Source organism: Sinohyriopsis cumingii, chromosome 9, assembly GCF_028554795.1.
Source record: "Sinohyriopsis cumingii isolate HCF-2022 chromosome 9, ASM2855479v2, whole genome shotgun sequence".
NCBI lineage: Eukaryota > Metazoa > Mollusca > Bivalvia > Unionida > Unionidae > Sinohyriopsis > Sinohyriopsis cumingii.
In genome coordinates, this window is record NC_142969.1 from 89,173,432 (window position 1) to 89,197,844 (window position 24,413).

The 24,413-nt window shown below is 34.5% G+C and overlaps 1 protein-coding gene across 1 annotated transcript; it reads left to right on the forward strand.

Annotated features, from left to right (window-relative positions):
- The first annotated feature begins 22 nt into the window (after positions 1–22).
- Positions 23–19,134, forward strand: LOC149792208 (S-adenosylmethionine synthase-like). The gene is made up of 8 exons (XM_089970713.1): positions 23–150; positions 4,151–4,351; positions 9,217–9,329; positions 9,965–10,108; positions 12,377–12,595; positions 14,565–14,747; positions 16,218–16,351; positions 17,260–19,134. The coding sequence occupies exons 1-8, from the start codon at positions 75–77 to the stop codon at positions 17,360–17,362; spliced, it is 1,173 nt and encodes a 390-aa protein (XP_089826839.1). The 5' UTR covers positions 23–74; the 3' UTR covers positions 17,363–19,134.
- The last annotated feature ends 5,279 nt before the right edge of the window (positions 19,135–24,413 follow it).

Below are 24,413 nucleotides of genomic sequence, written 5' to 3' on the forward strand. Positions count from 1 at the left end.
ATAAGGTCTGACAAAGACGAGGAACTGCCTCTTTTCTAGTTATACGTGATTGTTGAATTGAACAGTAAAGAGCTATGGAAAATGAATTAGGAAACGGAATGAATGGGGAATTCCTTTTCACATCAGAATCAGTTGGAGAGGGTCACCCAGGTAATGCCATACACTGTTCATGCTAATAGATTATGATGGATATGATGATATTTGGTCACGTACGTTTGTTTACATCTTACTAAGTGGAGTAGTCGTTCCTTCTTAATAACGTCACAGGTAGTGCCACTATACCATGTACATATTGTAACGACCATGCACAGCTAATTATTTTTATTGGCATCTGCCCAATGTTTAAACATTATTTCTTCTTATGGTAGATATACAAGTGTTATTATAACTTGCTATTATTATAATTATAAAAGTAAAATTCATACAAGTCGTGAATGTGCATTTGCTCGTCTTAAATCTAAAATATTTTAAAATTTACTATCATGTTTGATTAACCGAAGTCTATCCTAATTTATTGAATGCATTTGTACCTAAACTGTCAAGAAACTTCCAGACGAAAATTGTCGGTCGCTGTTGACTTATACAACAGTGGCCAGGTTCTAAACCAGGTCATTATAAAGAGCACGTCTAATCTAATCGTCACAATATAGGGTAGTACGAATTTGTTGATCAACATGCGTAAACTTTCATCGTACATCACATACAAATAATTTTGTATTTCGATGTATATTTCGGTTTTTGGGCATATTTCAGTGCTTCTAGCAACAGTGTTTTTCATAGGAACAGGAATTTTGAATACAATCGTCCCTGATTATACTTAAAAAGTCGTGTCGCTTTTACTCCTAATTAAAAGTATTGTCGAGGCAAATCAAAGAATTATAATGCATTTTATTCATCGTTTCGATTTCATGTGCTATTGTACCGAACAATGGTAGTAAATTAAAAATCCAGATAACAGTTGACTACACTCCTTGCAATGGTGAACGGGTTAATTAATATGCATTATTAAGCTGGCAAATAAATCTATTAAAATTGCATATATGGTGATTGAAAAGTTGTGTAACTGTTTTGCAGTTTGTTTATTTTGTTCAAAAGTTGACATTCATTTGTAAGGCAACATGTTTTAGTCTTAAATATGACGTCACTACATGTACTACTTTTGCCGTATTGGCAATGCAGCTTCTGGTTTTGATTCCAAGTCTGACCCACTTCGTTCAAAACTCGATTTCTGACAAGGCTGTATCAGTTACAAATGTAAAATTTCTTAATAAAGGTTTAAAATCTTTTTTCTTCTAAAGTGTACGTGTTGAGTGTGACTTTGGCGAATTATGAGGCTTCAAATTTAATTTGAAGGTTTCATTGTAAGTTGACTCGCGTAAAATCATGCTCAAAAAGTATAAGTCCAGATAATCACGGTTTCGAGGCTACAATTTTGCAGATACCGCCATTTCCATGAAAGAAGTTGTCACGCAATGCATGGTGCAAAAACAAAAAGAAACAACAACCTGTTTTGGACTCTGGGTCCAATGTTATTTTCTTAAAGCTGGATAAAGCCCCTTATCCCCCACTTGAGCATAGCTAGTTGTCATTGCTATTTTTGTATCACTAGATGATAATAAATTGGTGTTGCAAGTCCTCTATATAATATACTAATTTTTTCTCGAAGAGTTTAGAAGATATCCAATTATGCATTATCTGTCCATTAGCACAAATATCTTCTCACAACTCGTTTTAAACTACCTGTATGTTTGCTTTGTAATTTCACATACACACACACACACACACACACACACATTCGATTCCATGTCTGCATGCTCCTAAATTAAAATAAAGTGCTTCATAACCTTCCATTATGGCCATCACTTTAACCTTTTCTTAAATCATGTTGTTGTTTTTACTACTGGATGGATGGTCTTATCATCACGGGGTTTCACCAGAAGACATTTTATGTCAACTTGATCTTGATGAAACTGGCGCATTTCTGACGTCCACTATATCCATTGTGCCAGCCATGATGAAGATCTATTCGTTACTACTAATAAATCGATGGTAATATCAATATGGGGTTTTCACTAAGGTCTGTAATGTCTATCTAGTTGGTCTTAAATTAAAACGGTGCTGAATTAACATCCAATATGCCACCATAGTGGTCATTATCAATATATGGTGCTACTTGTGATGAAGGATCATTAGTTGGCCGAGTGGTCTAAAGACCTCAACTTCATCATCATTGCCATCTTACCTCTGTCCACGTGGGTTCGAGTCTTGCGATATGTGTGAAAGCTGCCAGTAGCTTCCCACTGACTGGTAGTTCTTACCGGGGTTTTCCAGGGTTCTTCCACCCACTTATTCTGGCTGCCGCATATAACCTATCTTACACTGAGAAATGGCTCTAAACCCCAAAAGCAATACCTTTTTATGAATTGATGGTCATATGAATATGGTGTTTCTCACAAATATTTTGTAATACATTATATATTGGGTTAAAAATAACATGGTTTTGATTTTACAGCTGAGACAACAAATCTTTTTATTGATACAGAATATCAATCTGGTTCCTATCGGTGTTAATGAAATCCCAAGTTAAATATGTTATTGATTATCAGCGAAAAACTATTTTCATGTCTTTTTGCATCATTGTTCCATAAGCGGAGAGAGTTGAAACCATTTAAAATTAAGTCAACAAATTTCAGAAAATTTCTGAAACCATTATTGATATCTAAGCGACTCATCTTTATTTTTAAATGAAGTATTTAATATACGACTCACATATGCTAATTTCATAGTTAATACAATAATTAATTCATAAAATAATTAGTTGCTTGTGACCATATAAACAGTCCACTGAAGGAAACAATGATATACGAGCCAAAATAAATTCCATGGAATTCAAGATATTTATTTTTAACAGAAGTGTGTTCAAACAATTTGTGTTTCTGTGGTGTTTCCTTCTCCATATAACCCTACGAACGTACACGTACATATCCTGTAGTCCCCTCCACAATTTTTACACTACAATTTCAGCTACATGGTTTTCAGATGTCTTGCCACTCCACATGTTTCTTGTATTTTGCCTCTTACACCCATCTTTATTATCTCATCCTATCTAGAATATAAATTTATATACATATATATATATATATATATATATATATATATATATATATATATATATATATATATATATATATATATATATATATATATATATATATATATATATATATATGTATATATATATATGTATATATATATATGTATATATATATATATATATATATATATATATATATATATATATATATATATATATATATATATATATATATATATATATATATATATATATATATATATATATATATATATATATGTACAATCACCGACTTCCTCTGCATGGAGAATATGGTTGGCTAATTCTTATTAACTAAAGGATAGGGAGAGGGGAGATATCTAATCATAAATAGCGTCTTCAACCTTTTTAAAGATTTAAAATGCCTTTGGTCCTTTTCAAAGAATATATTTTTAAAAATTGAAGTCCGTGAAGGAGGATGGGTGGGGCTCAAAGCTTTACTTCCCTTTTCTATGGTAATCATTGTATACACACACCTTTCGTATAAACATTTGCAAGACTTGCTCCTCTAAAAAAGGCGGATGATACTAATTTTATGTAAGTAAATTCAATGACAATGAGTTATGTTTTTAGAAATTAGACTTTTACATTTGGTTGTGATAATAATATTGAGTGTGAATTTAGATTAATTTGTCTTGAATATTCAATCACAACCTAAACAGTCAGGAGCCAAAATACTTCTTTTTCGAATGTATTACAAATCATTATCTTCGATGGAAATTGTTTCCAATTTATCAATGCAGCGCGCGTTCAAAATGAAATTCCTGAATATCTTTAATATCGCCTACCGACTCTGCGTTTGCAGAAAAGTGGAAATATTTTCAATATGGAGGGATCTAATAAGCACATGTTTAAGCTCGAAAATATAATCCAGATGATGTTTTAGTAAGTTACTTTACAAATGCGCATGAATCCCACAGTTGTAATCTTGAATAGACCCAGCTTCATGTGGCCACTTTCCGTAACATTTTCCGCTCCAATTTGTGTTCTCAACAACTGAAAGTTTCACTTTTTCAGACAAAATATGTGATCAAATCAGTGATGCAATCCTTGATGCACATCTGAAGCAGGATCCAAATGCTAAGGTCGCTTGTGAGGCAGCTGCCAAAACCGGCATGATTATGGTGTTTGGTGAAATTACCTCCAAAGCTCATGTGGACTATCAATCAGTCATCCGAAATACCATCAAAGAGATTGGATATGATGATTCCAGAAAAGGTGGGTAAAGTTAATAAGAATCGGTTGTTTAACCGGTTTTCATTTTACCAGTAATGTTTGAACACAAATACTTTCGGTCTTAAAATATGTTTATGATGCCCAAAGATCTGTGTCAAGTTGTGTTAACCCTTGAATTCTATGTATTTATGTAACGAAAGATTCCTTGATGCTGAATAACTCGAGGAAATATTTTCTTTAAAATGTAATAGCAGTAATACAATATATATATATATATATATATATATATATATATATATATATATATATATATATATATATATATATATATATATATATATATATATATATATATATATATATACATATATATATATATATATATATATATATATATATATATATATATATATATATATATATATATATATATATATATATATATATATATATATATTTATATACATATATATATACACATATATATATATATATTTATATACACATATATATATACATATATATATATATATATATATATATATATATATATATATATATATATATATATATATATATATATATATATATATATATATCACTACTGCCCTGCTTATATTCTAAGAGCTCAAGTCCCTTCATTATAGTGCAGAATTCCAACCTTCCATTATATGGAATATTATAGAAATATAGAACATGTTGAACCCATAACCAGTCTGACTACACGTCATTAGCTCATGCATGATTCTCTTCCTCATGGGAAGTTGTAACTGTGCGCTCAGACAAGGGGACTTTGTATCTTGGAAGGTAAGCAAGGCAGGTAAGTATCACATTATTCAAATTAGTTTTACACATTTCAGAAATCACATATTTCACATGGATTACATTGTCTTTATTTTAATAACCACCTAATAGAAACATAACACCTGTATGAAGAATGATTGCTGAAGTCTGAACTTTATTAAAAGGATAGAGTCACCTCTAACTTGATCATATGTACACTGGCATGCACAAATACGTGTGAAATTGCAAATTATCTTTGTATTTCATTTATTTTTATTCCTTTATAATGACAATGTTCAAATATGTTTTAAACATGCATCGTTGTTGAAGACAATCTCTCATGCAAAATGTTGCAGATGTCCTTGATTATTTTGGTATATGTTTATCATCTTGCGTCCAATTATTAACTTAGTGACCTGTATAATTGCTTGTTCTGGTGTTTTTGCGTTGAATATTAGGAAATATATCTCTTCTAATTTTTGCTGAAGTTTGAGGTTAATTACGTACTAGCCTTTCCCTTTCTTCAGCGAATTAGATTTTATGTTCACCTGTATATGGATGAAATTTTCCTGTACAATAACAAATAAAAATAAAGCAACAAAGTCTCTTTGGACAGTTGATTGATGAACTTTCATCAGAGGATGACGTATTGCAGAAAAATGAGAATAATTTTACATTAAAGATACAAATACAAAATAGCTAGTGATTTTTTTTGTAAGCATGATTGCCATATTTTAATGGAATTATTCATCATGCTAATTCTTTATAAAACTGGCCGTTTTTATTCTCTGCCGACACCTCCACCAACTACTTTTAATTTGTCCTTTATAGCCTGAGCTATTTTAAATATGTTCCTTTGAGAATGTATTGAAACAATATGTATGTGCCTCATACAAGGTTAATGTTCACTAGTAATATAACAAATCTGCGTACATCCCGTCACACATCAACATTCTTGATGTTTAGATATTTTCCTCTGTAGCGGACATATCTGACTACATAAGCCAAATTGACGGTTTATGTGCAGCCGAAGTAATATATTTGATCTGCAATGCTGGTCTGTGACATGCAGTCACCAAACAAGTCAATCCATTTTCAAGCCTAACTCAAACTAAATGTAAACCACATTCCAGATGTAGATTATGGATGAATTTATCAAATCTAAGCTTATGATATTTATTCTCATTACATCTACCTTAAAAAATAAAAGTATGTAGAAATATGAAACTATCCAACGAAACCTAAAGGTAGTGTTTTTTTTTATTTGTCGTCTTCATAATTTCAATGATCATAACAGTTTGAGACTATTTTACAAAGGAAGAAAATTGAGAATATTTTACATAAGGATAGCGTAAGAACTAATTTGTCCATCGTATATCTACATGTACTTTCATAAGTTTATATTGATTGGAATTGTATATGAACTATTTCAAGAAAACAGATTGGTTTCTTTAATTTGAAACTTTGCCTTGCAGATTATATATAGTAATTGTGAAGTTAGGTATCAAACCAGTCTGTACCTTTACAGAAAATGACACCGGATAAGGTTTAACTTCTGGATAAAAACACTTAGAGCAGATGGGTCTTTTTAAACTTCAAGAACTGTCTGATCAGAAAAAGGACAAATCAACACCGCTTTACAAAATTTAAAATTTGTTTACAAGATTATGAGAATGATGCAATATAAGACTTAGATTGAGCAGTTTGTCATGCCCATTGCAGAAATTGTGGACCTCACAATTATTTGATAAAAGTTAGACCTATAGACTAGTCAAAGTAAGTGTTGAATATAATTGTTTTCAGTGTTTTGTGTTTGTATTTTGGTCCTAATCCACAATGAATTTGCCCCTGTTTGCTAAATATTTTGTACTGCAGCTCCAGCTTAGTAGTAATATAAATGTACATTATTCATTAAATATACTGTAATAATGGCATGTAATATTATCTATAAAGTCAGAGCCTCCAAAAAGTAGGGTTACTAAGATTAGTAATATATATATATATATATATATATATATATATATATATATATATATATATATATATATATATATATATATATATATATATATATATATATATATATATATATATATATATATATATATTACACCTTTAATGTTCAAATTTTGCCTTTTTGACATTTGTATTAGCACAAATTACACCTCTAAGTCCTTCGGGGTTGGGGTATACCTGGTTGATGTCACAAACTGCGCAGTGAAAATATTTACAAAATTTGTGCTCCAAGCCCATGGTCATAACTAATGCCATAACAATTTAATTTTATTTTGTGTTGGGTTTCCCGTTTATCATGCAGCTGTTGTAAATCTAATCACAACAGTAGTTTTAAAAATCTCCCAAAACCATGTTAGAAGTTTGTGAATTCAAAACATCTTTCGCAATTCCTCTCCTTTTTTAGAGTAAAATCAACGAAATGTTTGAATCTTGTCAAGGCTGTATGTCTCTGTATACATATAGTATGAAAGACGGAGACTAAGTTGTACTAAGTTGTAGCTGCAGATGCAACAACTTATGGAACGATCTCAAGCCTGTTGCCAGATAAAGCATCCATTTGTGCTGTCCACAGATCTTATAATTGCATTAAAACGTTTCCCTAGGAAAACAAAATATTTCATTTTGTATGATTTCCTTTCCACATTAAAAGCCATGCTAAATATTAAATCCAATAACCCATTAAAATAACAGATATTACCGAAAAATGTTATTCTCGTACAATATGTGCAAAAATAAGCTGTGCTGTTGACAGCCTAATCACAATGACATAAAGGAGATTGAACGGGTCGATAAAGCAGCCAACGCTGACCTACATCCACACATTTTGGAATGGAAAATAACATATATTGAATTATAATATTGTTTCAATCAGCATGTGCCATACTTGTCAAAATATGTCGAATGAAACCTCCACCCACAAACTTCAGAACATAAACACACTTTTGAAGAATGGCATGTCTCGTATAGAGTAAGTAGGAGAGATGATGTAGTATTGCCAGTTGCATTACAGACTTGCATACCTGACGTATGAACGAAGAACCTTGACCACAATATTTCCTGCCAGCATGCCAACTGACAGTGGATCACATTCTCATTTAGTATAAATTTTCGTCATGTGAGAAATATGTATTTTGACATGAAATGATTGTAAAAAACATTTTATAAAGATTATTCATATTGTACCTATTTATATTAATTTTATATTCTTTATGCAGAATTTGAATATCTTCGTTTTATTTGTGTATCTTGTACATAACTTTAAATTTGCTTGGAAGGCTGTATCGTCCAAACTTTGTGTCTAATTTGTATCTTTACATTTTTCAAATTCAACCTTTTATTAGATATGCATGTCCACTTTTGTGCTAATATACCATAAAACACCTACTACACACATATATGTACGTAGTATTGTCAGTCAAGTCTGCCCCATTTTGTTTCTGTTCTGCATATACATTTATTTCATCCTTGATCAGGTACAAGAAATCTCTGAAAAGTAATTACCTTAAATAGGCTTGGCTTGGTATTATCCATGGGGCTAGATAGAGGGAAATTCCGCCAAATGACTGCATACACATCGTACTTGTATTTAACACACTTTACGGGCGAGAAGTCACTCATTCGAATTTCCATTAACCTTTTACCAGCTCAAATTATCTTATTGTCTTAAAAGCTTTCAAATCATTATCATCATGACTATCATCAAGCAGTGTCTGCCAAATTAAATCATCGTTGTGTTGCGAGTCTGTCATTGTGTTGTTCAGATATCATTGATTTAATCGTCCTTTATAAAACTTTGCTAAACGCATGGTAAAATTGTGACGAATAGTTGTTCCAGGGTCCAATGTACAAGTCGAATTATGTTTTACAACCGATTATGAAAAACTTAAGTATCTGGATGTGTAAATAGATGCTTGCATGATATACAACATGCCTCAACAAGCACTTTAAGAATTAAACCAATCAGTTACCGTTCATGATAATGGCATATGTAAGTTGCATTCTTTTGCATTTCCTGCGCATTACATTTTTTAATTTAAAAACAAAAAAAAAACAAAAAAAAAAACAAAACAAAACAAAACCAACGAAAACATTTTTTCTACCTTATGCAGGATTTGACTATAAAACATGCAATGTTCTTGTTGGCCTTGGGGAGCAAAGTCCAGATATAGCCCAGGGTGTTCATGTTGATAAGAAGGACGAGGAAATTGGTGCTGGAGATCAGGTAAGAACCACATTATCAATAATATGTACAGCAATTTGTATGTACTGAATACTGATGTAGAGGAAAATTGTGTGCTAGTGCATGCACTATTAATCTAAATTGATGTGCTGCCAGGGTTCTTAGGATGCCAAAAGTCTTATGTGCGGACGCGAGTAAAGAGAAAAGTACTCGAGCAGCTGTATCTTAGACTTGTACCAATACTGTATTTTTGTAGTGCAAACAGTCTGGGAAGACTTTACCATTCGGAAGTACATTGAGCAGGTAGAGCATGGAAAGACATTAGAATGTATGAATGCGCCGAACCTGAATTATCAGAGAAAAGTTTGTAGATGACGTTTACGATTTTAGTCTTCCAAATTATATGCAGATTAAAATGAGGTAAAATGTATGCAGTGCAGATGAACGTTTGAAGTCAGAAACAGGTCAAAGGTTGCTAAATGAAATTTGTTCAAGCTCGAATAAAATAGCAGTTCCCTAGTTTGATTATTGACTCCATGCAATGACTTTCAGAGTTAGCGAGGAGGAGAATTTGTGTTATGGTAACATACACCTGTAACAGAGAGTGTCTGGTAAACACATCTTGATACCACATATGGCTTTCACTGAATGTTATTTCTTTTTTGGTGATATGGCAGGGTTTGATGTTCGGGTATGCCACAGATGAGACTGAGGAATGCATGCCTCTCACAGTGGTTCTGTCTCACCAGCTGAATGCCAAGATGGCCCAGTTGAGAAGGAGTGGAGAGTTGCTTTGGGCCAGACCTGACTCCAAAACACAGGTAGTAAAGACATTACATTGACAAACATAGATCCATGATGATGTAATTTAGTGTTTATGTATTTCTTTGTTTTGGATTTTAAAGAGAGCAGGTTCCAACATTTAATCGTAAAAAATAATTGGATTGTAATGCACATATTGCAAAAGCATCACGGCACAAGATTAACACATATACTAGTAACACCTAACCATGTTACAGTTTTACTAGCACCAACGGAGCAACATTGCAGTATATGTCATGTGTTGCCTATGTCACACAATGTTAACAACTAACTAAATAACGTACCACATTTACCAGGCATAGGTGTTCACAGTAATTGGAATAATGATATTTAAATTCATGATATTAGCTGTTGATATTGCACCTGTAAATGTCATAAGTTGCATCAATTACTGTTGAGCAACCACAATCACCTAACATCATATTGTTTCAGAATTGTTTAAAAAAGTGTTGTATTTGGTGTTTGCATCGTTTTATCAGTTTTCATTCAGAGATCATCAACAAATTGTATCCATTGCTTAGTGCCTCTCTGCAATGTTTTTTTTTTTTTTTGTCAGGCCTTGAAGTGAAATGCATGAACCGTAAAGTAATCTGTTAATCTGTTTTCACTAATAATTAGCAAAGCTCTGTAATCATTGCACTCAGTTAGAACCTATTTTGTATGTAAATTGACTGTTACATCTGCATTTTAATGATTTAAACTTTTTGGGTCCAATTCTGTTAGATTCCATGACTTTCTTCATTTGTATTAAATCTCCACTACATCAGCTCCTTGTAACCTTTTATAGCTCACAAACCATACAGTATATTCTGATGCAAATTTTCGTGTACATTGTCTCTTATCCAAGTGTTGGTTTTCCAGCACAGTTTTTTTTTTTTGCTGAGCTGGGAAGTACTGTATATACTTTCAGAAATCGGTTTAAACAATGTCTATTACATATGGTTGTTACAGTTGCTTCTTTATTCCAAAAGGCAACTTCTGGGCTGGAACATTCTACATTCCCAATGCCCAGAACAAGGTCGAATTGGGGCTCAACATGTTGGAGTTTGCACGGTGCTTGCCGAATGACAAATCGGTAAATTAAGATAGTTTTAATGCTTTTTGTTTGGCAAGTTATACACTCTGCAGATTTGACCACTGCGTCTATATATTCACAGATATATAGAAAGATAGATAGATACACATGAAATGGTCCAGAGGAAAAAAAAAGATGTTTGCAATGAATATCCATTTTTAAACAATCTAGCAATGAAAACATTCAAGGTGCGTGTTAGTCAGACACGTTGCAGTGTCAGTGTTGGACAACTGTTAGTGTAACATTGTTTTACGTTAATGTCACCCTGTGATGAGAAATATCTAAGTTGTTTAGGGTAAACTGATGACAAGATATTACGTTGATGCAAATATACAATTTGTCATTTAATATTACGAAATCTTTCGTCACTAATTCTCGTAAATCGATGGCTTTAGTTGCATGGTGTCCGGTTGGTACTACATGACAAAGATGCCAATCTGACAAACAATATGGCTAGCTTGTTGACCATCCAGACATTCTTGTCCTTGCACTACGGACCTCAAACAAAAGTTAGCATGGTTGCCATTTTAAAGCATGGTCATGTTGATGTGGTTTTAATAAAAACTTTGTTACTATGTGAAGTTGGTACTTGATGAAATGATACCAATGTGGTCTTAGAATTTAATAAACCTTGTAAAAGCTACTGCTTTGGAATGGATGACTTTGCCGACAATTTTTTAAAAATACTTCCTTCTTCCGGTATGTATTTTTTTTGGTAACAAAAATGATGTCATTTGAACCTCCAACATGGTTGCTTTGATGACAATACTGAAAATATTTGTGGTCAGCTCCTCCAGAACAGATGGTTGAAACAGCTTTAGTTTTTCATTAAAACACTAAAGCAATATGTAAGAATTTCTAATGAAACCTCTGACCACAACACGGCACTGTAGCCATCTAATAAAATCTTGTTACCACTGAAGTAATGTATTTTTCAAAGCCTATTTTGTGGATATATGTAATTGAATGTTCACCAAAGGTTGCCCAGTTGGAATGTATGAATCATTAGCCCAAACACGCAGAATGACATTGAAGTGTAAAATGCAGTGGGGTTCATACAAAAATAGAACATATTGTAAATATTGCTCACAACATACATTTCAGGTTCGGCTGTTTGCAAAATGACTTTAAAACAGCTCAGTTGTACACCATATCACACATGTAAACAACAATTTATTTGCCTCCTTTTCAGGTGACAGTTGAATACAGATATATGAATGGAGCATGCATTCCCATTCGTGTCCACACTGTGGTAATATCTGTTCAGCATGATGAAAACATCACTTTAGAAGACTTGCGCGAGGAATTGATGGAGAAAGTTGTTAAACCAGTAATCCCAGAGAAGTACAGAGATGAAAACACCATCTACCATCTTCAGCCTTCTGGGAAATTTGTCATCGGTGGACCACAGGTAGATTTATACACGTACAGATGCATGTGATAATTCAATTCATGCATTTGTAAAAGAACGATGCAGTTGAAAGAGTTCAGCTTATGCATTCGAAAAATTGTCAAGTCCTTTGGAAATAAATATAATCCCATGGTCGACCAGTTTTTTTAAAATATATATTCTACATTTTACATCTTCTGAATGCAATATATTCATGAGGTGGAGCATGAAATAATTACAGCTAAGCAATAATGGCTTTTAAGTGTTAGGAGAGTTGTTTAATTTCAAGGGGGCATGGTCCCCAATGTACCTTTAAAAATGTAGTTTATTTTAAAAGAATTGTTTGGACAAATTGTTATAAAATTTATTTATTTTCGAAATGTGAATTGTATGATATAAATGTTGGCAAATATACCAACCAAATGCGCAGTTTTTTCCCACTATTATTTCCAATAATGGTCATCGTCTTGGATCCCTCTGAGAGGTCGGTCAGTAATTATTGGTAATTGTAGTAGCACCAGTCAGTTTAATTTTGTCAATTTCTACAAGATCATTGTTCATTTCATAACCTGTCCCAAACCTCCCTACACTATAATCGTTTAAGTATCAATTTCTTTCCAGCAATACACCAGCACCAGTGTTCGTGTAGGCTGTACTTTATGATGCAGTTGTTATCAAGCAATGCTTACAAAATTATAATGACGAATACTGGTTTTCTTGTGTGGGAAATGCATAGCTAAGTTTAAACGGGGACTTCCATATTTAACCTTCAATATCTTGGACAAATTGGATAATGAGCAATATTCAGGCATATAAATAAGGTGATCGTAAACCTGGTTTGCTGAGGTTGTTACAAATCTTGAGGCTCTATTTTTAATCTGATTTTTGTCAAACTTGAAATGTCTGTTTATGTCATCAAGATCTAATACAAGTGTGATAATAAGCAATATCCATGCATGTTAATTCAGTGATCTTACAACTGACTGGCTGAGCCTGTTACTACCCTGGAAGACATGTTTGCTCCACAATGTCGTGAAATTTGGGATGCAATCGTCCCCCTCTTAAACGGCCACCCACTTGTACTGTCAGAATCTTATGACACCAACGAGTTTGTGTCTAAATTGACCTCTAAAGAAAAGCCACCCCTCTAATTTGACCAGCAGCCAGCATATTGGTGAAAAAATTTTAAATGTACGCTTAGTAGCGGTCACATATTATTTTAATACATATCTAGAACCTTATAAGAGTAGGACCATTGTATATGTTTGTAACGCAAGGTTCTTGGACAGTTTCTACAATATACCTAAGCCATAAATTATTGTGAGATGATCATTCACGTGATTGGTCGAACTTGTTACCAGACTGGAAGGTATAATTTTGATTGTTGACAAACTGTGAATATGTTGTTTTGTCTTGATCTTGGGTAGTTTCGAAAGTAAGCAGGATCAATAAAATTTGAAGTGATTTTGATTTTTGACCTGTTTGGTCATTAACAAGATAGTACATATATGTCATATCGAATTGCTTGTATGTTTGGCTTTCAGATGGCTGTTTTGGCAGATGCGTGATCTCGCTTGCTGGAGGATTATTTTGAAACTTCGTACACATTATGCTTTTCACCAGAAGCTGTACCTTTTGACCAAACATTTTATGACCTATTTTTTGAGGCATAGACTTGTCTCCTTGATCGATATAGGTGGCATGCAAGGGAAGAAGTCGTGCATTTGTGAACGTATTGTTTATCATTAATCTTGTCACATATATGTCTTTAATAAACCTTGTAGGGAATACGTAACTAAACTCAGCAATTTTTATTCTGATGAACTGGTAAACCCTACACATGCATGAGATAGCATAGCTACGATTGCACTTTCCAACACTTACAGCAGAGTCGACATCAACATTTCTTGTACAGATTTCCAGAGAAGCACTTATTTGAAGCACGTTTTGGAGATGAGTGGAACCATGATACATTTAATTTGTCTTATAGGGTGATGCTGGTTTGACTGGTAGGAAAATCATTGTTGACACATATGGAGGCTGGGGAGCACATGGTGGTGGTGCTTTCTCTGGAAAAGATTACACCAAAGTGGACCGTTCTGCAGGGTATGCAGCTCGCTGGGTTGCCAAGTCACTGGTCAAGGCTGGACTATGCAAGAGGGTCCTCATTCAGGTAGATCGACTGCAATAGAATTTCTAATAGATGATCCACATCACATTTGATATCACAACAGCAAGGGTTGATCGTGATACTCCAACCAAAATTGTCCGTTAAAACAGATTTCCTGACATAACTAATTTCTTGTTTAAGGAAACTATTCTTTTCAAACCAAACTGAACGAATATTGGTTTTAAAATTCTACATATGATGTCCTACCACGACTGGATGTTAATCATATTTTTATCTTTATCTGTCTGCATGCCACACCTTGAAGTCAGTCATCTTAAAACTAATGTTATAACTACTCATCCTGAGGAGAAATTCATATGACACAGTTGTTTCACTAATATTCTTATAATTTGTATAATGGCTTGTTGGTTGTAAATGAACAGGGTGCAGATCTTGTAACCAATATCGCAGTCATCTTGAAAGTTTTGTTGTCGCTACACCATATGCGTGGGTGAGCATATCGTCATGAGGTTTTCACGAAAAACTTCAACTTGATCCTGAATGAAGCTAATATTCCATGGCAGCCACATAAAAATCTGGAAAATTCCATTATCACTACTCTTGAATGGATGGTCATATCAGCTTGGGGTTTTGACTAAAAGAACTTGTAAAGATACCTAATCGATTCGAAATAAAAATGGTACCAATTTGATGTCCAGTATGGCCTACAGCAGCCAACATCAATATCTTCAAATTAGTGCTACTCCTGAATAGTCACATTGCGATGGAGTTTTCATTAGAAAACCTCTTGTAATGTTTAGTTGGTCCAAAATGAAAATGGTGCCACATGCACATCTAATATTACTCCCATTGCTGCCATGTTCAAGAATTTTGTATTGCTACCATTGAATAGATGGTCATGTTAACATGGGTTTACTGGTGAAAAATTTATTGTGTCTTGTTGGTCCTAAAATAGCCACCACAGTGACCACCTTGAAAATAGTCACTATATTTCCTGAAGAAAAATGATGTTATCAGCAAGGGTTTTCATGAAAGTATTGCTATGGTGTCTGTTTATTTTAAATATGAATGGTAGATGCCACCATCTGTAAAATCTTGTTGATATTTCTAGATTTCTGGTCAATACCATACTGTTGACCTGATGTCCAATACGGCCACAATGGCATCAGTCTGGAAAATCCTGTTATTACTCCTTCATAACAGAATGCAATGTCATCAGAATTCTAAATTAAAATGGTGAATTTGAATTTTAAAGGTCACATTGTTGCGGGTTGATAATAATTATTTAACCATGCGAAATTCCTGATTACCTGACTTTTCATAAACCAAGTGGACTGCTTCCCATCTCTAGCCATCCTATCATTATTGCAGAAAAGAAAACGATACAGTAATGAACTGTGTTCATGTTGAGTCACTCTGCATTAATAAACTATCTTTAAAGTCATATTCCTTTATTTGTTGTGCCTAGCCACTCTTCAATATCAAAAAGTACACTGCCGGTTTCATTTGCAGATTTCCTATGCCATTGGAATTGCTGAACCACTGTCAATAACTGTGTTCAGCTATGGTACGTCAAAGAAGTCAGAGAAAGAACTGCTTGACATCGTGAAAGCAAACTTCGATTTGAGACCTGGAAAAATTATCAAGTAAGTTTGAAACACATACAGACTTTTCATGGGTTAGTATGTTTGTTGTACTTCTTTAAAATTGGAATGAGCATTATGTGCATGGTATGCACTGATGTTACTTAATCGTCCTCGTACAAGTACCGAATGCTATGTCATTAGAGACCTTTCAACTTATTTTTTTTATTGGTCTTGTGTCTTTTGTCAATGGTATCAAGCTGCTCTGATGTGAATAAATTGTTAGGACTATTGTATCAGTATGATAAAAATAAGTGTTGAAAGACGTTAACATCAGTTACTATGCTTTGAAGGGTATTGCATCAGTGTGATGTTAATATGTACTGAAGTGCGTTACGTCAGTGTGATGTAAATATGTCTTAAAGGGTGTTACATTTGTATAATGTGAACATGTTTTCAAAGGCGTTACCAGCAGTGCGATGTGGTTGTTTTGAAGAGTGCTTTATCAGTGTGATATGAATCTTTTTAAGGGCACTGTATCAGTGCGACGTGAATATGTTTTGAAGGGTTTTGTGTCAAGGTGATGTGAAAATGTTTTGAAGGGTTTTATCTATATTTGATTTGCTTTGTTTGGGTTTTATTGACCGTTAAGTAATTATTGAACTATAGCTCTTGATTGACTATCACGCATACTTTGATGTATGTAACATTAATTTACCAAGGACTGTTGGATATTGCGTCAATTGAACATGCTGTTTTTATTGAGAAGACATCAAACAAGCTCAATGTTCAGTATTCTGAATGTCCACCTTCCTTTAATTTTAGTTTTCAAAGGCTAGTTCCTCAGTATAAAGCCGTGGCAAGTGAAATGGAGTTGGCATATCCATTAAACGAATCATAGTGTGCTAATTGGCTTCGATCATGCCCACATTTATCTGACTTTCCATGGGATTACTTTTTTAAATTTACAGGGAATTGAACCTGAAGAATCCGATCTACCAGAAGACCGCCTGTTATGGACATTTTGGAAGACCTGAATTCACCTGGGAAGAACCCAAGAAACTGGTCTTCTGAATGCGGGGACTGGATTAATAAACAGTGAGACCCCTCAAAACCAAAACCCTATAGGAGCTCGGATTTAAGTTTCAGTTTCGAGAGGTTGTCAATGTAGTTGTGGTCACTTTCATAAAAAATGTCCATTATATATATATATATATATATATATATATATATATATATATATATATATATATATATATATATATATATATATATATATATATATATATATATATATATATATATATATATATATATATATATATATATATATATATATATATATTAATGTAGCGGTACAAGTAAGACATATCCAGAACAAGCCATCAATTTTGAGGCAACAAAATCAGAAACTTTATAACACTGTCCATGTGAGATTGTACAAGTTGAAACAACTAAAAAAGTTGTAGTTTTATTATTTTATGATATCTAATGATACAGTAGCTTAGCAATGTATTCCATACAAATCCAGTTTTGTTGGTCTCCATGGGTAAAGTAATGAAAGTGATGGCCAAAAGCAAGGTTGTTGAAGCTGAAGTATTGAATTTTTCTCTTGTTTATTTTTAAAAGTAATTTTGATCATGTATGCAAAGGAACATGCGATATGAGTCGGAAATGAGGAGTCAAATAACCCCAATTATTGACTTAACTTCAAGCACTTTGTTATTTTTAATTTATCTTGAAAGCTGGCCTTTTGAAAGATACAAGGACTTGACATTGGCTTATTTTCGGCAATAATCTGTCTTTGCTTGTCAAGGATTGTTTTTACCTGGCAAGCTCAGGTACAGTTCTCAGTGATTGACTTGCTGATAAGCCTACTGCAGTATTTGCCAACAGTAAATAATCTGGCCCAAGATGTGACAGGTATATTTTACTTGACCCATGGCCTGTCTTTTTCAGAACCATAAATATCAACATTTTCTTATCTTAGCAGCTAAGATATATTTACAATTTTGAAGTGTTTGGGTTTTATATGGGCAGATTTAGTGTAAATTAAAATCTGGGACAACATTATTTTGGTTTTCTAAGTAGTGGGGTTTTCAGTTGAGGGTTTTTGTATAGCATTATTTTTCTTTTCTTTTTTCATTATATATTAAATTTACCACTATTTTTATGACAGAAATGATTTCGTTATTATTAATTGTAATTTGATTTTTCACCCGGTATAGGAAATGGTTTCACGAATGTTATGGAAAGAGAGTACAATATTCATCGCAAATCGGCTACAGTAGTTATAGAGATAGATTGACACGGAGATGAGCCATCACACGTGATAGACTATATTGAAAACATGTGTCTACTTCATGGAGGAGATTCATGTCATATCTTGTCTTAATCTGCTCACCCTGTAGCTAGTGCAAGTACGTGCATCTTTAAAATGGCGTTCTTGTCTTGAGTTTATAAAAATTAATTGCAAAAGAGCACTATTTATAAACTCTCGGGCCTACGTTTTCCATAACACGTTTTTCAAAACAACACCTTATATATGTTTTATTGTGACATGTTTTTAGTATTGTATACATTTCATGGATTCATGATACCCTCACAGTATTCTTCTATATTTTACATAATGTTTTTGATGATATTACTTTAGAGAACACTGAGAGTGATATATATATATATATATATATATATATATATATATATATATATATATATATATATATATATATATATATATATATATTACACATTCATGGTAAATGTACTTTATAATGAATTCCATTTATACTATATATCCAAGGGAACAACTAATAAAACGGTCAATAAAGCCAATAATGATCCAATTTTTCATATTGTTATATATATTTAACGTTATCTTATTAGTCGGTAGTCTTCTCTTTCTTGGGCCTGTGTCTTGTTTCATGTAACGGCATGCATACACACAAAAATATTCTTAGATCACAAGATAATTGATTCACATGCATTGTCAGACGTTGCAGTTTTGCTTGAAGGATTCATATTTCATTGGAAGATGAAAACTTAGAGGGATTAGTGGTCTATCCAAAGCATACTAGAAGTATGCGTTATCCTTTCATTTTCTTGTATTCCCATCCTCTCTGGACTGCTTCATTGGCCTAAGGGTTTGGGCGTCTCTCTGGGATGCAGGAGGCTGTGGGTTCGAATAGCAGCCAAGTCATACCAAAGACTTATTAAAATGGTACTTTCAGTTGCCTAGATTAACACTCAGTACTGGTCAGACTGGTATAAGGATAGTGTGGCTGGGTGGGACATGATGCTACATGTCTGTGGCACGATGCCCCAGTGCTAGAAATTACTAAAAACTGTCAAACTGCAGACATCGTAAGAGCATGACTGAAAAATTGTTAAAGCTATGTTAAAAGTCCCGGTCACAAAAGGTCCCACCCTCTCTGGCAAGATCAAGATCAATTAATTTTTTTCAAAAATATTTTAACAGGAAATGCTGCAATAAAAATGGATGTTTGTGAGCGTCGTAATTAGTTTAGTTAATATATGGTATCTTATTTTGTGCTTTTTCACAACCTCTTTTTATACCTGTCACACGTCAAGTGTTATGCTGTGGCATTGTCAGTCTTTCCACATGTCCATCCATTATTGTAATACTGGAGAAATTTTTATGAAACTTTGCATATATCATTACCAGACTTTGTTGCCACATGCCTCAACGTTAAGGTCACGGCAAGAGAAAATGTAATTTTATGACTTGTACACTGGTTCAGAATATAGATTGTGAACCACTGAAGATATTTTAATGCAACTTTGCCCATGAAAATACCCTGATTAACTGGGGTTTCAAAATTTCATACACATGCACCTGTCTCACGGTCAAGGTTGCATCAAGGGGCCCCTGTTGTCCAAGGGCTGCAGTTCGCGTGCCCTTACAGATCACTGACATCTCACCTCAGTATGCGAAGGTTCCAATTTTGGCTCAGGTAGCTTATTGGTGGTGTATGGTTGTTGGTAGTCTTCCCTTGTTCTTTCTGCACCAGTTCCTAGCTACCGTATACATTATAAGGACAAATTTAAATTTGTGAGCAAGAAAACATAACAGTATGTGGGATCCAGCAGTTCACCACTTGATAATTAATGATGTAATTATGTGGCAAATCAGAACATTTGAAAGATGGGAACAAAACTGAATGCATTTAAGAAAAGTAAATTAAAGAAATTTGTGTATAAAGCAAGGAATGAAGTAGATGTAAAAGAGCTTTCTGCTTGCACTCCTGGGGAGACTAGATGCAAGGCAATTTGGAGGCTATGGCTGACAGTAGTTTGTGGGAAGAGGTCACGTAAATATAATGACGGTTGGTTGGTGCGTGTTATAGCCATATCAGTAGAAAAGCAGAGGTTATTAGTCTGGCTCAAATGGGAAGTTTTGATTTGATATAATGCCTGCATATTAACAATGGTGCAAGAAGCAACAAGTGTGCTTGGCTTACACTATGCATCAAAGAGATATTTGTGAAAAGCTGGAATGAGTATTGTGGTGCATATGCAGAAAAGCTTGCAAAATAATGTAGGGTTTATCCGTGTTGGAAGTGTAGTACGTGAACAGATACCAATTACAGAATATGTGCAGTTGCAGTTGTAACCATGCAGCAAGAAAAAAGATGCTAGATATTTGGACACTTAATTCTGATAATAAAGTTCTTTCTGACATGTAAGGAAATCAAACCCCATAGAGTTAGGATGAACATAGATGTTAAATCATAATGTCTACTATCATGCATTTTAATAAGTTGCTTACCCAAAGTGAGCATGTTGATGCATTGTTGCCTGCTTGAACATTTGGTCTACGTAGGAAAACGATGTACCAGTCAGGCAAAAAGTATATGATGATGATGTAGATCTTAGCGACGTTAAAGCAGAAGCCAATTTTGGAAATGAGGCCATTGATTTATTGCGAACAAGCAAAATAAAGAGGCTGATTAATACAGCTAATGTCATTATACACTTGCATTTAAGAAACCATGATGGGTCAGGATAGGTATTAGATAGCTACAAAGTGCTTGACCTTCAAGGGTTGCAGTACTACCAGTTTTGTAGCAAGAACAGCATCCCAACACCAAAGTGCGTAAAACTATGGGCCATTATTCATTTGAAGAACAAGGACAACCAATAATTGGAGTGTGTCATTCTGTCTTCTCTATACCTAGGAGATGATCAATTCAGAGGAGGACTGTTGGATAAGCTACAGATGTAGAAATTCGAGATGCATCAGTGCCCTGATTGATCATCTCCAGATGGAATCACTGGGTCCAGGCAAACCTATGCATAGGTGACCTTGCTATTGAAGATAGTGAACATCCTAGTCAATATATCCAGTGTAAAATCTCTAAACCTAGTATCTAGCCAAACCAGATCAAATAACATCACGAAGTTCGAACAATTAACATCAGCAAAATATTGAAGTTCAGTTTCTTTCCGCCCTACACACATTAAGAATATGGAACATAGTTGCAGAAGCTAACGACTTGGTATGTCGCAAACAAGAGCTTTTCAGCATCAATTGGCAATTACAAGCAGGACGGATTGATTCTCAGGGCTACGATAGTTGAGGTACATTTATCTCCTTGCCACCACAATAGCGAGATTGGGCAGAATATAAAGAATCGATAACTTAGATTGTCACTTTCACTTATTTGTATGCTTCATACTGTTACTTCTCTGTATGTCCCTTCAGTACTGTTTTCTTATTATCTTGACCAATTACCCATTGTTTAATAGTCAATTGCGATTGCATAAACGTAGAGATAGATATATAGACATAATGTTATAAAATCAGGCATCTAGGCAATGTCAACTTTGCCGGCATTGACTTTCCTGTGAAGGGTAGCGATATTTAACAACCTGATCACCTTAACAATACTGTCACAGTTAATGTCTTTGACTGGAAAAAGGGCATATACTCACTGTGCACAAATGAGTCTCAAAACACGGGGCAACATTCGAGACGACTAAATAGAGCTGCTATATTTGGACACAGAAAATAAGCTGCCTAGTATGACATCGCAACAAGCACAATTAGTAAAAGCATGTCTGCCGCCAGTGCCTCAACGTCTTCATTCAAGCATACCTATTGGAAGCTCACACCAAAGACTGCAGTGTTATAAGCAACAATCTCCAGCGTATATCCTTAGACATCTTAAAACTTGTTGCCAGAAAGCCGAATAAGGCATTTTGCTCACAACAAAGCCCAGTGAACGCCGCCTCGGAACAACCGATATATGAAACACAAATGTATTATCATTTTCATAGCAGCTGTAAAGATCGAACTTAGTCACAATCACTACCTAGATTCCCTTCAAGAGAAAAGATTTGGTCACTCAATGACCGCCATACTCAGCGACCACCACAAAATGGGGATGCACTGCAAAGAGATAAGCCTTATTCCGCTGAACACCAAAATGTGGATTGCACAAGATAATACTACAATGAGAGCATATGGCCACTCCCACACCTGACCAGACCAACCTGTATGGTTGGAGGAGTACCTCAACCAACTCTTCGGCTATGGCTATGGATAAGAATGCATTTTTGGTGGGAAGTGAGTGACTTCAGGCACAATATGTTGTTTCTTACAACTAAAGGCTTTACGTGGAGAACCACTACACGAACAATGCTAAATATATGGCTGACCTGGGATGTCAAACTGTTAGCAAGGTTGAACGTAATGAGCTCGTACAAAAAGGTCAGTAACACAGTGTACATAGGTACCGCACTACAGTATTTAAGAGCTGGCGTAACCGATGTAACTCGCGCCGTATTATAATAAATTGCATCGAAGAGGTTGTTTTACCTCTGAGCTGCATTTCCTCACTTTCTGGCAGCAACAACGGATGCACTTGAGGTCTTTATCATCTCTAATATTTCCTGGGCGTGCTGGTAACTAAATAACCGCTCGTCTAGACTATGGATAACCCTATCCACAATGCCCTGCGCATGATGATAGCAGGCGTTACACCGCTCACAAGAAAGCTGTATTTTGCCAAGAGTTGCGACAAGCGCTCATAAATTCCAAGGCATAACCAAATGTAATTCACTAATACTCAAATATGGTAATCCTCTTCTGCTGGAATATCGTTCATGGTCATTGAAATGTGTGCTCCTCATGGTATGTCGCACACATGGACTGTCACGAATTTCGTCGTACCTTTTATAAGGCAATGTCCACAACCCACAACCCACCGCTTCTCTAGACCTGACCAGTACAGGGCCAGTAAAATGTCGAGCTGGCCCTGATAAGGTGTGGATTGTGTCAAAATCAAGTCTCTCTTCGTCTTACTAAAACTATCCACTTACCAAAAATGAAGCGCGAAAAAGAAGACACGGATAATTCAAGTGTACACGGCCTGTTGCAATGAGCTGCACGATTTGCTAATCGACCATCAGCTCGCAAAGGCTGGCATGCAAGTTAGAAAACAGCTTTTCACCGTTAAGCCGTGGGCTCCGATGAAGCCATTGAAGGTGGCAAAATAGTCAGTTGATGAAACAATTGAGGTCAGAGGCGTCAAGTAGATGGTCAAAGATAGAGGGGTTGAAACCTCATCTGCTTTGAAAAGGCTGTCCAAACACCTCCTGTATTGGACAATAATTACTTGGACTCCATTTGGAAAAGAAAATTCTATATGTTCTAAATATCTAATGTTCAGATCATATGTCCTTGTAATGGATGATCATGCTTTACAGCTGACGTTACCATATTGCCAAGTGAACTAATAGTATGGCCTTCGGTTTGGCTCACTAATCATATTTGTAAATGAATTATGCATACAATAGAGAAATAGCTCTTAAAACATCTTATGATTTGATCAATGTGTGCACACAAATAAACAAAAAGCAAATCTTTAAACTTGTATGCCACACATGCAAGCGAATTGGTGATACTCATATGTAACTTGTGTACTCTTTTGGCTTTTGTCTGTATTACTTTTAGCCAGTTCTATTCACACACCAGAACACAGCCGTTTTTGCCTGATTCAGGTGCTAATGCAAAACTTATTTCACTTGTAACTGAAGTATACATAATTTTTCCTGATGCTGAGGCCCACTGTGCAGACAGTAGAGCTGTTAGTCATCAAAT

Coding starts and splice junctions, on each gene's coding strand:
- LOC149792208 (XM_089970713.1), top strand. CDS start 75: ATGGAAAATGAATTAGGAAACGGAATGAATGGGGAATTCCTTTTCACA. Junction 151..4,150: donor AGTTGGAGAGGGTCACCCAG/GTAATGCCATAC, acceptor TCACTTTTTCAG/ACAAAATATGTGATCAAATC. Junction 16,352..17,259: donor AGACCTGGAAAAATTATCAA/GTAAGTTTGAAA, acceptor TTAAATTTACAG/GGAATTGAACCTGAAGAATC.